Here is an 11,906-nt window from a genome sequence, read left to right on the forward strand (position 1 = left end):
TTTTTTCCCCCTGGTAATGTTAGTCAAGATTTCTCCCATCAAAAACAGTCATCATGAAGTTTTCTCTGACATTGTATTAAAGGGATAGTTCACCCAAAAATGAAAATTCTGTCATTAATTACTCCCCGTCATGTCGTTCCAAACCTGTAAGACCTTTATTCATCTTCGAAACATAAACTTTCTGACCCTGCATAGACAGCAATGCAACTGACATGTTCAAGGCCCAGAAATGTAGCAAGGACATTGTTAAAATAGTCCATGTGACATCAGTGGTTCATCCGCAATTTTATGAAGCTACGAGAATATTTTTGTGTGCAAAGAAAAAAAAATTAATGACTTCATTCAACAATTTCTTCTTTTCAATGTATGCATGTGGTGCTGCTTTTTAGTTAGCATTTTCAGACCTCTAAAATGCCTTTGTCATGTAAGTGAACAGCTAAAATTCATTAAATGTTTTTCATTTTTAGTTGAAAACTGTGTTGTGTAAAGCCCCCCTCAAACTAAAACTATTACAGTGTGTTTTCCATAAGTTTAATAAAGCTCAAATATGAAAAATAAATTAATATTATTATTTATTATTATATTTAATATTTATTATTTATATTTAGTATTTATTTATTAAAAATAAATAAATATCTTGTAAAAAATTATCATCAGAATATCAACGTGCCTAATAATTATGCACGCGGTGTAAAATAAAATAAGAAATGAAACTAGATCCTTGGCAACGAACTGAAATAAGTTGAAGTTCTAAAATTATTCAAACTAAAACTGAAATAAAAATAATTATAGTTAAATAGAAATATTGTTAATATTAATAAAAAACAATAATGATGACAAAAGCAGTAACATTATAAAAATGTAAACAAATAAAATAAAAAAGCTCATTCAAAATATTAATGAATACTAATAAAAATAATACTATAGTAACAATGTTCTACATGTAAATTACATCTGTTATGGTTGGTTAAGCTGTTTAAATAATTGCACATGAAATAAGCAAATAATAAGTAATAATGTCCCAACCAGTACAGGCTGAATACAATAAAGTTGCCGAGTACTGATTTGATTTTTATAAAAAAAAGAAAAGATTCAAAATAAATCCTGTTTTCTATTATATGTCAGCTTTAATATTATTTCAGGTTAAAGGTTAAACTACAGCGAGTAGAGCAGAGTGGAGTTGGAAGGAGCTTGATGTGTTTGTTTGTGTGTGTGTAGCCACTAGCTCGTATCAGTGGTACTCATGGGGGCCGCTCAACATGCAGTGCCGGCTGTGTGCCTCCTGCTGGACTTACTGGAAAAAGTACGGAGGTCTGAAGATGCCAACCAGACTGGATGGAGAGAGGCCTGGACCCAACCGCAACAACATGGTGGGTGTAAAGTGGATTCTCTCCAAACATGCTCCACGGGGCTCCGAGTCAATTCTTGACATGAAATTCTTGCTCCCCCCCCATGAGCCCCCCTCGAGTCATTTTATTTAGTCTGTTTTTTCTTGTGCTGTGCAATTCTGTTTTATTATGCCTCTTTGTGACTGTTAAATTAATGCCCTGAATGAGCGAAACTTTCTTTCATTTATGTTTAAAAGTGAAATTCATGGACTTTAACAGAATTAAAATGCAATATTTAGATTTCGCTGTCACCCAGGACTTGACTTTCATCTCGCTGTCTGTGTTCAGAGTCCTCACGGTCTGCCCATGAGACACAGCGGAAGCCCAAAGTTTGCTGTTAAGACCAGACAGGCTTTCTTCCTGCACACGTCTCAGCTGACGAAAACTGCTCGACGTGTCTGCCAGGACCTGTTGAGATCCACATATTTGGCCAGACACCCATACACACCTGTCAACACTGCCGCTATCAAAGCAGAGTGTGAGTATCTGCTGTGAGACATGAACATGGTATTTCAAGTTTAAATTGCTCTAATGCTATTTCTTATTGTGGAATTTACATATGAATCATGAGCTTTAAAAATTTAATTTTTTTTTTTTTTTCCTATTTTATTTTATTTTTCAATTAAATTGTGGGTTAATGTATATTTTAAAAATCAAGTTTAAAACACATGTACCAAATTTTTTAAAATTTACTTTTTTTGTATTTTTGTTCATTTCATATGGTTTAAAAAAACTTTAATACTATTTAAATAAAAGTTTATATTTAAAGGCTCAAAAATGTTATGTGATGTAACCATCAAATAAAAAGTAAGAGTAAAAAAATAGAAAATTTAAATATTTAGATTTTTTTTCAATTAATTAACTAAGTTGGGAGGTTGTACCATATGCCATTTGACATTTCACAACCGGAACTTCATTTTACAACCTTAACCTGTCACAAAAAGATAAAATATTTTAACGTTTATTAATATTTGATATTTTAAGATACTTATTGATCCTGTCACAGTGTTGAGAATCTACAGGGATCCTTGTCATTATTATAATTTTTTTCCCTCCGTGTTTCTGTATATTGGTTATACCACAGGACTGATTTGGTAGACAAATGTAATGGGCCAGAGCTAACATGGACTAACAATGAACAGTTGTATTTTTATTAACAAAAATACTGTAACAAATGTATTGCTTGGTGTAATGGAAAAATATATATATATTTTAAAAATCAAGTTTAAAACACATGTACCAAATTTTTTAAAATTTACTTTTTTTGTATTTTTGTTCATTTCATATGGTTTAAAAAACTTTAATACTATTTAAATAAAAGTTTATATTTAAAGGCTCAAAAATGTTATGTGATGTAACCATCAAATAAAAAGTAAGAGTAAAAAATATTGAAACTTTAAATATTTAGATTTTTTTTCAATTAATTAACTAAGTTGGGAGGTTGTACCATATGCCATTTGACATTTCACAACCGGAACTTCATTTTACAACCTTAACCTGTCACAAACAGATAAAATATTTTAACGTTTATTAATATTTGATATTTTAAGATACTTACTGATCCTGTCACAGTGTCGAGAATCTACAGGGATCCTTGTCATTATTATAATTTTTTTCCCTTCGTGTTTCTGTATATTGGTTATACCACAGGACTGATTTGGTAGACAAATGTAATGAGCCAGAGCTAACATGGACTAACAATGAACAGTTGTATTTTTATTAACAAAAATACTGTAACAAATGTATTGCTTGGTGTTAATTAATGCATTAAATACAATTAACAAATGGAACCTCATTATAAAGTGTTACCGAAATTCTAATAAAACAAAATTATGTAAATGTGAATAAAAAAAATTACAAATTATGCTAAACTATCATTACTGCGTTCTTTTAAATAGGCTTTTTTGTCTTTTTGTACCACCCTGAATTGTGCCAACACACACACAAAAAATGAACATATAAGGGAAAACATGTTCATACAATAAATGAACTGCATTTTTTTTTTTAATTAAAAAGAGTTTTGTGTCATTGACCCTGTACTGAATTACCACAGTCTTTTAAACCTAAGTAGAATACATCATTTTAATTGCGTTTCTTTTTGACATATTTCAGGTGCGGTTAGGTTGCCAGATATGTCCAAAAAGCTTCCATCTCTAAAGCAGACAGTAAGGAAGCCTTTAGAGTCAGTGGTTAGATATCTGGGTGAGTGAAGCTGCCTTTCCTTCCAAAGGCTTTTTTTCAGATTTTCAAGCAAACTCATTTTAATCATGTCTTTTCAAACCGTGTTCCAGAGGCCCACCCCTGCCCACCCAAATCAGATCCTCCACGAGGCGCCACCATTTCCATGGGCAGCCTGACGCCCATCAAATCCACACCCATCCTCAACAACGGCTCCCCAACCATCCTGGGCAAACGCAGCTACGAGCAGCACAACGGTTTGGATGGTAAGCCATCGTCAGGTTTCTGTGCTGCCCACACAACACACTCTCTTCCTACTCTTCTTGCGAAGTCTCATTCACTTGTCTTAAACTCTCCCACTCGTATCTTCACCAACCCCCATACAGGAAAACACACACACACTACTTTAATCTCTGAATGGCTTTCAGGGTTGTCATGGTAACGGATCAGCAGTGACTCACATGGATCATTAGTCCTGCGGGAGGTCAGACCCCAAAACACAGACTAAAGGCACCGTAACCGTCGATTCAAAAGGAGGGCTTCCCGAGCACGTGGCACAGATGTTAGGAACACTTATGTATGCTCCCCTGTCACATTGTGCTTCATTACCCTTGTCTCTATGAAGGCTTTGGAGGGAAACCAATGTTCAGCGGTTATATAAATTCCTGATGAGCTTGGCACCATTCTGTCCAAAGCAGCAAATCCTTTTTCTTCACCCCCATGCTGCTTTTTCAGATTGCTTTTACATTTGGGGTCTTAATGCACTTATTGATGTGGTTGTGATAAATGGCACATGCTCGCTTCCATGTTGCTGTCCTCAAACTTGGTCCTTGGTGGTGTGAGCCACATGTATTATGTAAAGGATGGGGTTAGCAGAAGAGTGCATGTAGTACCTCTTCGAACCAGTAGGGTCTTCAGGGTGAACGGCTCATGAAACTATAGAATGGACAGTGTCTGGAGTCTCCGTGACGGTAGCTTTTTTTCAAAACCTGGTAGGCTGCTCTGATGCATACTTCCTGCATGGGCAGCTGTCTTCTAAGGTAGCATCCTGACTGAAATGCAATATATCATATGTGACTGTTTTTGTGTGCTCTTCATAGGCAGCAGCTCCATGTGCCACACAAAAAGCTCTCTTTATTTAAGCACACTAGAGATTCACCTTCTATGTTGTTATGTTATGTTATGTTATTAGGATACATCTCCTCTATCACAGTTAATATTTACAAATGCCAACTATTTAATATACAATACACAACACAAATGTATGTTCATATTATACCAATTATTGTAATTTTATGTAAATAAACAATTATTTTGACAATTAGTTGCAAATACTTTTTTATAAATATGTATAGAGGTATTTATCTCTTATCACAAACCACATTTATATTTATATAAATAAAACATTTTATGTATTTATTTTGACAGTTAGTTGCAAATACCTTTTACCAACATATAAAGATGAATTTATCTCCTCTGACAAGTAATATTTAGAAATGCACACCATATTTAATATGCTGTACACAATACATATTTATGTACATGTTATAGTCTATATATATATGTATATATATATTCCCTCCTGGTGGAATGACCTGCCCAACTCAATCCGAGCTGCTGAGTCCTTAGCCATCTTCAAGAATCGGCTAAAGACACATCTCTTCCATCTTTATTTGACCTTCTATTCTATTCGATCACTCTCCATTCTAATTCTATTCTTTAAAAAACTTGCCCCTTTTAACCTTGCACTCTATTCATTTACTAACTGCTTGTTTTCTTAAAAAAAAAAACTAACACTAGCTTCTCTATTCTTTTTGTATTCTATCTATTTTTCTTTTCATTTTGGTTAATACAATCTATCTGTTTTCTTTTTATTTATTATATAATTACAAAAAAATCCTTGCTACATGTACTGCGTTAAGCTAACGGAGACTTGTCATAGCACTTGCATATCATTGCTCTTTTGTTGATTTTGATTGCTTCCATTGTCCTCATTTGTAAGTCGCTTTGGATAAAAGCGTCTGCTAAATGACTAAATGTAAATGTATAGCTTTAGTATTTGCAAATGCACACAATATGTAATATAGAGCAGACAATACAAAATATGTACATGCATTATATGTACAGTTGAGGTCAAAAGTGTAAACCCCCCTTTTCAGAATCTGCAAAATGTTAATTATTTTACCAAAATAAGAGGGATCATACAAAATGCATGTTATTGTTTATTTAGTACTGACCTGAATAAATTATTTCACATAAAATATGTTTGCATGTAGTCCACAAGAGAAAATAATTGTTGAATTTATAAAAAGGACCCCATTCAAATGAATTCTTAATACGGTGTTCTTCAGGTCCCACAAATTCTTTGGTTTTCTAGCGTTTTTGCATATTTGAACCCTTTCCAACAATTACTGTATGATTTTGAGATTTAGTATTTGCAAATGCACACAATATGTAATATAGAGCAGACAATACAAAATATGTACATGCATTATATGTACAGTTGAGGTCAAAAGTGTAAACCCCCCTTTTCAGAATCTGCAAAATGTTAATTATTTTACCAAAATAAGAGGGATCATACAAAATGCATGTTATTGTTTATTTAGTACTGACCTGAATAAATTATTTCACATAAAATATGTTTGCATGTAGTCCACAAGAGAAAATAATTGTTGAATTTATAAAAAGGACCCCATTCAAATGAATTCTTAATACGGTGTTCTTCAGGTCCCACAAATTCTTTGGTTTTCTAGCGTTTTTGCATATTTGAACCCTTTCCAACAATTACTGTATGATTTTGAGATCCATCTTTTCACACTGAGGATAACTGTGAGGGACTCATATGCAACTATTACAGAAGGTTCAAACGCTCACTGATGCTCCAGAAGGAGAAACCATGCATTAAGAGCCAGGGGGTGAAAACTTGAACAGAATGGAGATGTGTACATTTTTCTTATTTTGCCTAAATATAATATTTTTTAAAATTTAGTACTGCCCTTCAGAGGCTACAAAAGATAGTTACATGTTTCCCAGAAGACAAAATAAGTTAAATTTACCCTGATCTTCAAATTCTTAATGCATGGTTTTTGTATGTGTATGTGTGTGTTTATCTATGTATGTATGTATGTATATATATATGTAAATTGTTAGGTGTAACTGCATTTTACCAACATGTATAGATGGATTTATCTCCTCTCTTTCTTTCTACATGTGTGTCAGGGTCCAAACCCAAAGTTCTGGCTCCTCAGTGGGAAATAATGGCCAAGAGGGTGTCTGAACCAAGCCGAACTCCCTCTGGCCTGCAGGATGAGGTTCATGAGCTGGACTGACTTCTGCTTTGACAACTGACTGCTACACTGACCAGATGAGCAGGTACAGCTCTCATGACCATTTCTAATGCATATTTTCTCAACAGGTACATTTTAGTAGATATTCTAATAAATTTGAGCTTTAAAAATGCTTTAAAAAAACCCTTCCATCAGATGTAAAATATGTATATACTCTACTGTTCAAAAGTGACAGTAAAGGCATTTCTAAAGTTACTTAAGATTTCTGTTTCAAATAAATGCTGCTCTTTTGCACTGTTTTCCTCGAAGAATCTTGAAAAAATAAATTGTTCATGGTTTCCACAAACATTTTAAGAAGCACAACTGATTTTTGTAAACATTAATAATGATTATTACTATAATAACATAAAAAAAAATACTGGGTCTTTCTGGCCCATATAATAAAAAAATAATGTAACCCTTCAAACTAGGGCTGTTAATTAATTAAATTTTTAATGTATACATTTAAAACAAAAATTAAACTTAGAATTCTGCAAATAACTTAATTTCAATAAAATGTGTTTATATTGTTTTTAATACTCTAAATCCAATATATTAAAGCAACAACTGGTGTCTTTTGTTGTACTACAAACTCTGACAGCATCTCTTTAATGCTCAGGTGACTCGAGAGATTTTTTCAGCTCTCAGTGACGGATGGACCTAAGAAAGGTGTGCGGTCAGAAAGCCCTGTCCAGGCGGCCCATTTTTACAGCTGAAGCCATTGAAATGACTGCAAAGCCCTGACGTCTCCATGGGTTAAAACAGCCTGTGGCCAATCGCAGGACTGATCTGATTGTACAGGACTGATTATTATTATTTACCATCGGCTGTTACTTCTGTCATTGTAATTATAATTATTACAATTATTATTACTGTTCTTTTTTTTTATCAAGTATACCCATTTTCTTTTTAATGACTTGAGAAAATGTAAGAATCTTGAACGTTTCTTGAAAACGACTTGCTCCCAAACCATAATGTAAAGGTGGGACGAACTGTCATTTTTGTCTCTTGCGTTGTTTTGTAACATGACAGCTCCGCGCCGACGTGAAGGACTATATGACGTTTTTCTTCGTTTGGATGCTTGTATTCTCCGGTTCTGTTAGTCCGTCCTGCCACAGTGGTTTAAATTATTCAGAAAGACAACAGAACGTTCTTTTTCTACCTTTTTCACGAGTATTACAACTGCTCCTATATGTAATTTCTCTTTTGTGAATATGTAAATGAAAACAGGAGGGAGGCGTTATTGTACAGTGGTGCATTTTGGGCCTTTGGTGGTTATCAAAGCTTGTTGTAATGGATTTGCCATGCACAGCGTATTCTTTGAAATGTCTTTTTGTAAGCTCTCTCCTGCATATACGGAGAGGTGATGGGAACTCTGAAAAGGTACTACCCCATTAATACAATGATGCACCTTCTTAAGAATGAGCTTGTATGGGAGTGTGGTGTTTAAGTTATTCCTCACGTATGCATGCTGCAAAAAACTGAGCGCTTCAGGCTAAGGATATGTGATACAACCCAGTTTACTCTGCAGTTGGCTTATCAAATATTGATATCTTTAGGCCAAAGTAGAGCTTCACACACTCATCACACATTTTCCTTAAAAAAAAATTTTTTTTTTTTTTTTTATGTATTCAAATGTGAAGGATGTATACACATACAACAGACTGTAGTTGTAAACATTTTTGGAAAATCTCAAAAAGTAATGTGTAATTTGACACTTGCAACCAAAGATACTGAGCTTAGCAGTTTAAAGGATGTTTTTTTTGGGAATGATATTTTTATAGACACGTTTTCATGAACTGCCATAATATCTAAAGCAGAATAGGTAGAATATAGGCTTATTTCATTCCTTACAAAACACACGTCAATTTGGAGTCACTTGTGGTGGAAAAAAATGACACTACGGATATCAGGCAAACTATATTTTAATGTTTTTCATTTGTTATTAAAGGGATATTTAATCCAAAAATAAAAAGCTGTTGTTTACTCACCCTCATGTTGTTCCAAACCTGTATAACCTGTATTTTTTTCTTTGGAACATAAAAGATATTTTAAGAAACATTTCAGTGTTTTTTTTTTTGTCCATACAACGCAAGTCAGTGGTACCAAACATTTGTTTATCAACGTTCTTTAAAATATCCTCTATTGTGTTTCACTGAAATAATCAAGTCATACGGGTTTGGTACGACATAATTAAAGGGGTCATATGAGGTTGCTAAAAAGAACATTATTTAGTGTATTTGGTGTAATGAAATGTGTTTATGCGGTTTAAGGTAAAAAAACACATTATTTTCCACATACTGTACATTATTGTTTCTCCTCTATGCTCCGCCTTTCTGAAACGCGTCGATTTTTACAAAGCTCATCGTTCTGAAACGCGAGGTGTGCTCTGATTGGCCAGCTATCCAGTGCGTTGTGATTGGCCAAATACCTCAAGCGTGTGACAGAAATGTTACGTCCCTTACCATACTGTGATTCCCTGTCCGGTCGGAGCAACGAGACAAAAACATTAAAACCCATTACAAACGAGGCATTTGTTGCATCCAGTGGCGACATAATTACAGATTATAATGATTTATACTGTCTTTTTACGCATTGCATTGCATCGCGTTGCGTAAACATAAAACCATGTCTGCATTTGTGATCGGAGAAATGACAAACGAGCGCTACTCTACACTGCTCAAAATTCGAATTTGAATCATCAGTGGCAAATCCTTTAAATATAAAAACGTACTTACAGTCTGTGAGTCAGAACAGCCGGCATTGTAGTCTACTCTACCAGGAAACAGTCCTCCATAAAATGTGCTGCACACAAATTAATATTTGGGTTGAACTGTCCTGGCACAGTGTTGTAAATACAACTTAACCACTGATTTCTAGTCGTGTCCTCTTTTGGAAGACCAAACAAAGTAGTTTCGCTTTCACAATGAAACACGGCGGGCTAGAGTGAGCGGAGGCCGGTGGGCTTGAGAACAGCGCGGCCAGCGGATTCGATGAAAGAGCGTCCGGCGGGCTTGCGGCAACCACATGTGACGACCCCGGGCTGGACTCCGCTTCGTCCACGGTGAATCCAGCGATCCACAGCGCGAAGTTGTTGTATTTCCTCAGCGACCAGCAGGGATCAGCTCCAGGCACGACAAAGCGGATATCGTCCTCTTTTGGAAGACCAAACAAAGTCGTTTCGCTTTCACAACGAAACACACAGCGCCTTCACGACATGGCAGCATCAACAAAACTACAGCAAGAATGAAAGTTACGCCTTCTTTCTTTGCGTGAACATTTGGGCAGCGTTATGCAAATCTTCCCACATAGTGAGGTAGATATGTGGGGGCGTGTCAGTACGAGGCGTTTTAGGTAGGCGTGGCTGACTCTTTTATAAAGAATATCTCTTTGGATTTGAGACTTTAGTCTTTGCAACTTTACAGATCTTCTTTATGCACCAAGAGCTTGTAACACTCCGAAGAGAAAGGAAAAATTTTAATCGCATCATATGACCCCTTTAAACAATGACAGAACTTATATTTTTGGGTGAACTGTCCCGTTAAGTGGTTATATTTTGTAGAAAAGAGAGATTATGGTCCTGCAGCCACAGGGTTTTATGTTTATAGCTGTAAGTAAAGTCCAGGATTTTAACATAAGACACCCCATATTTAATGTGTTAATTAAACTGAATTGTGATATTGATATGCACCTGTGATTTTTAATTGATAATTTGTGTTTTATTGTATTACTGCCACATAATCAAGCACTGTCTATAAGTTTGACATTTGCTGTGCCTCGTGTTCGGTTGCATGAGCTTTTCAGCTCGAAGCCCTGGAGCTAGAGGCACTTGGACTCGAATCTGGCACGGAATCTTATATTTTGGACTTAATATGAATTAAAATTAATAATAAGTACAAACAACATACAAACCCAATTCCAAAAAAGTTGGGACACTACAAATTGTGAAATATGTCATCTATGTTGTATTCTGAATTAAATATATTGAAATTTGAAATTTCCACATCATTGCATTCTGTTTTTATTCACAATTTGTACAGCGTCCCAACTTTTTTGGAATCGGGTTTGTACAATTAAAGTAAGACAAGGGCCTAGACTCGACAAGGTGGACTCGGACCCAACAGTAGCCTACCTGGAGCACTGGCCCCACTGGCTGTATTCTACTCTTATACCCCAGTACTCAATATTTCAATTATGGCTGTGGTTCATTTTTACCATATTAACATACAGCATAAAACATAATGCTAACAATACGTCATGGGGCTCATATTTAACACAAGAGTGATGCTGACGTTGAAAACGCTATGTGTATTCCATCAGTGGATCTGAGCATATTCTTTTCAGCATTTTTGAAACAAGCAGGATAACTTAATATAGCATACTCGTGTGTTTTCCTTATTTCCGTGCTTTTTTTTTCTTTAAATAAAAATTTCAATTTAAATAAATTATATATATATATATATATAATTTCTTTAAATTTAACTTTTTCATTTTTCTTTCATTTTGTGTCCCAGTTCAGTCATGATATTCAGCTCATAAAAATATAATCTAGAAAAATATATTTTACATTTTAGCCCACACTGTAAATTATGTAGCCTACAAATTACAACAATACTATAATTCCTTTACATAAATGACTAAGAAGATTTTGCACGTTTGAATAAAATGCTAATGAAAATGTCAGTTTCATATGTTTTGAATTGCCATAAAAGTCGTTCAGCGATTGGCATTTTACAGTCACATCCTTCGATCACTCCGTCCTCGGCTCATTGAGAATCAAATCAAGCATGCTCGAATGAGTCGACTCGTGATTCAGTTTAGCCAGTGGAAGAGAGCGGCTCAGAGTCAGACCAAGGGTGCGTTTCCCAAAAGCATCGTTAGCTAACTATGGTCGCAAGTTCTATTGAACTCTATTGGTAACGACGGAACGTTCGAACAAATCAGCTTTTGGTGAACGCATCTTTTAAAAACTAGTTTTGTGAATCGATTCATCACAAAGATCCGACTCAAAAGC

General features: G+C 34.9%; 1 protein-coding gene across 2 annotated transcripts in view; it reads left to right on the forward strand.

Annotated features, from left to right (window-relative positions):
• Positions 1-8,500, forward strand: part of LOC107594709 (metastasis-associated protein MTA1) — a 67,396-nt gene extending 58,896 nt beyond the window's left edge. For both annotated transcript variants that reach the window (XM_016284864.1, XM_016284865.1), the window contains exons 13-18: positions 1,219-1,370; positions 1,677-1,866; positions 3,501-3,590; positions 3,680-3,832; positions 6,786-6,938; positions 7,512-8,500. In XM_016284864.1, coding sequence (XP_016140350.1) covers positions 1,219-1,370; positions 1,677-1,866; positions 3,501-3,590; positions 3,680-3,832; positions 6,786-6,895 — 695 coding nt within the window. In that variant the 3' untranslated portion in view covers positions 6,896-6,938; positions 7,512-8,500. The remainder of the gene's footprint in view (positions 1-1,218; positions 1,371-1,676; positions 1,867-3,500; positions 3,591-3,679; positions 3,833-6,785; positions 6,939-7,511) is intronic.
• Positions 8,501-11,906: the final 3,406 nt, after the last annotated feature.

The sequence above is a fragment of the Sinocyclocheilus grahami genome, unplaced genomic scaffold (genome assembly GCF_001515645.1).
Source record: "Sinocyclocheilus grahami isolate Dianchi unplaced genomic scaffold, SAMN03320097.WGS_v1.1 scaffold189.1, whole genome shotgun sequence".
NCBI classification, from domain to species: domain Eukaryota; kingdom Metazoa; phylum Chordata; class Actinopteri; order Cypriniformes; family Cyprinidae; genus Sinocyclocheilus; species Sinocyclocheilus grahami.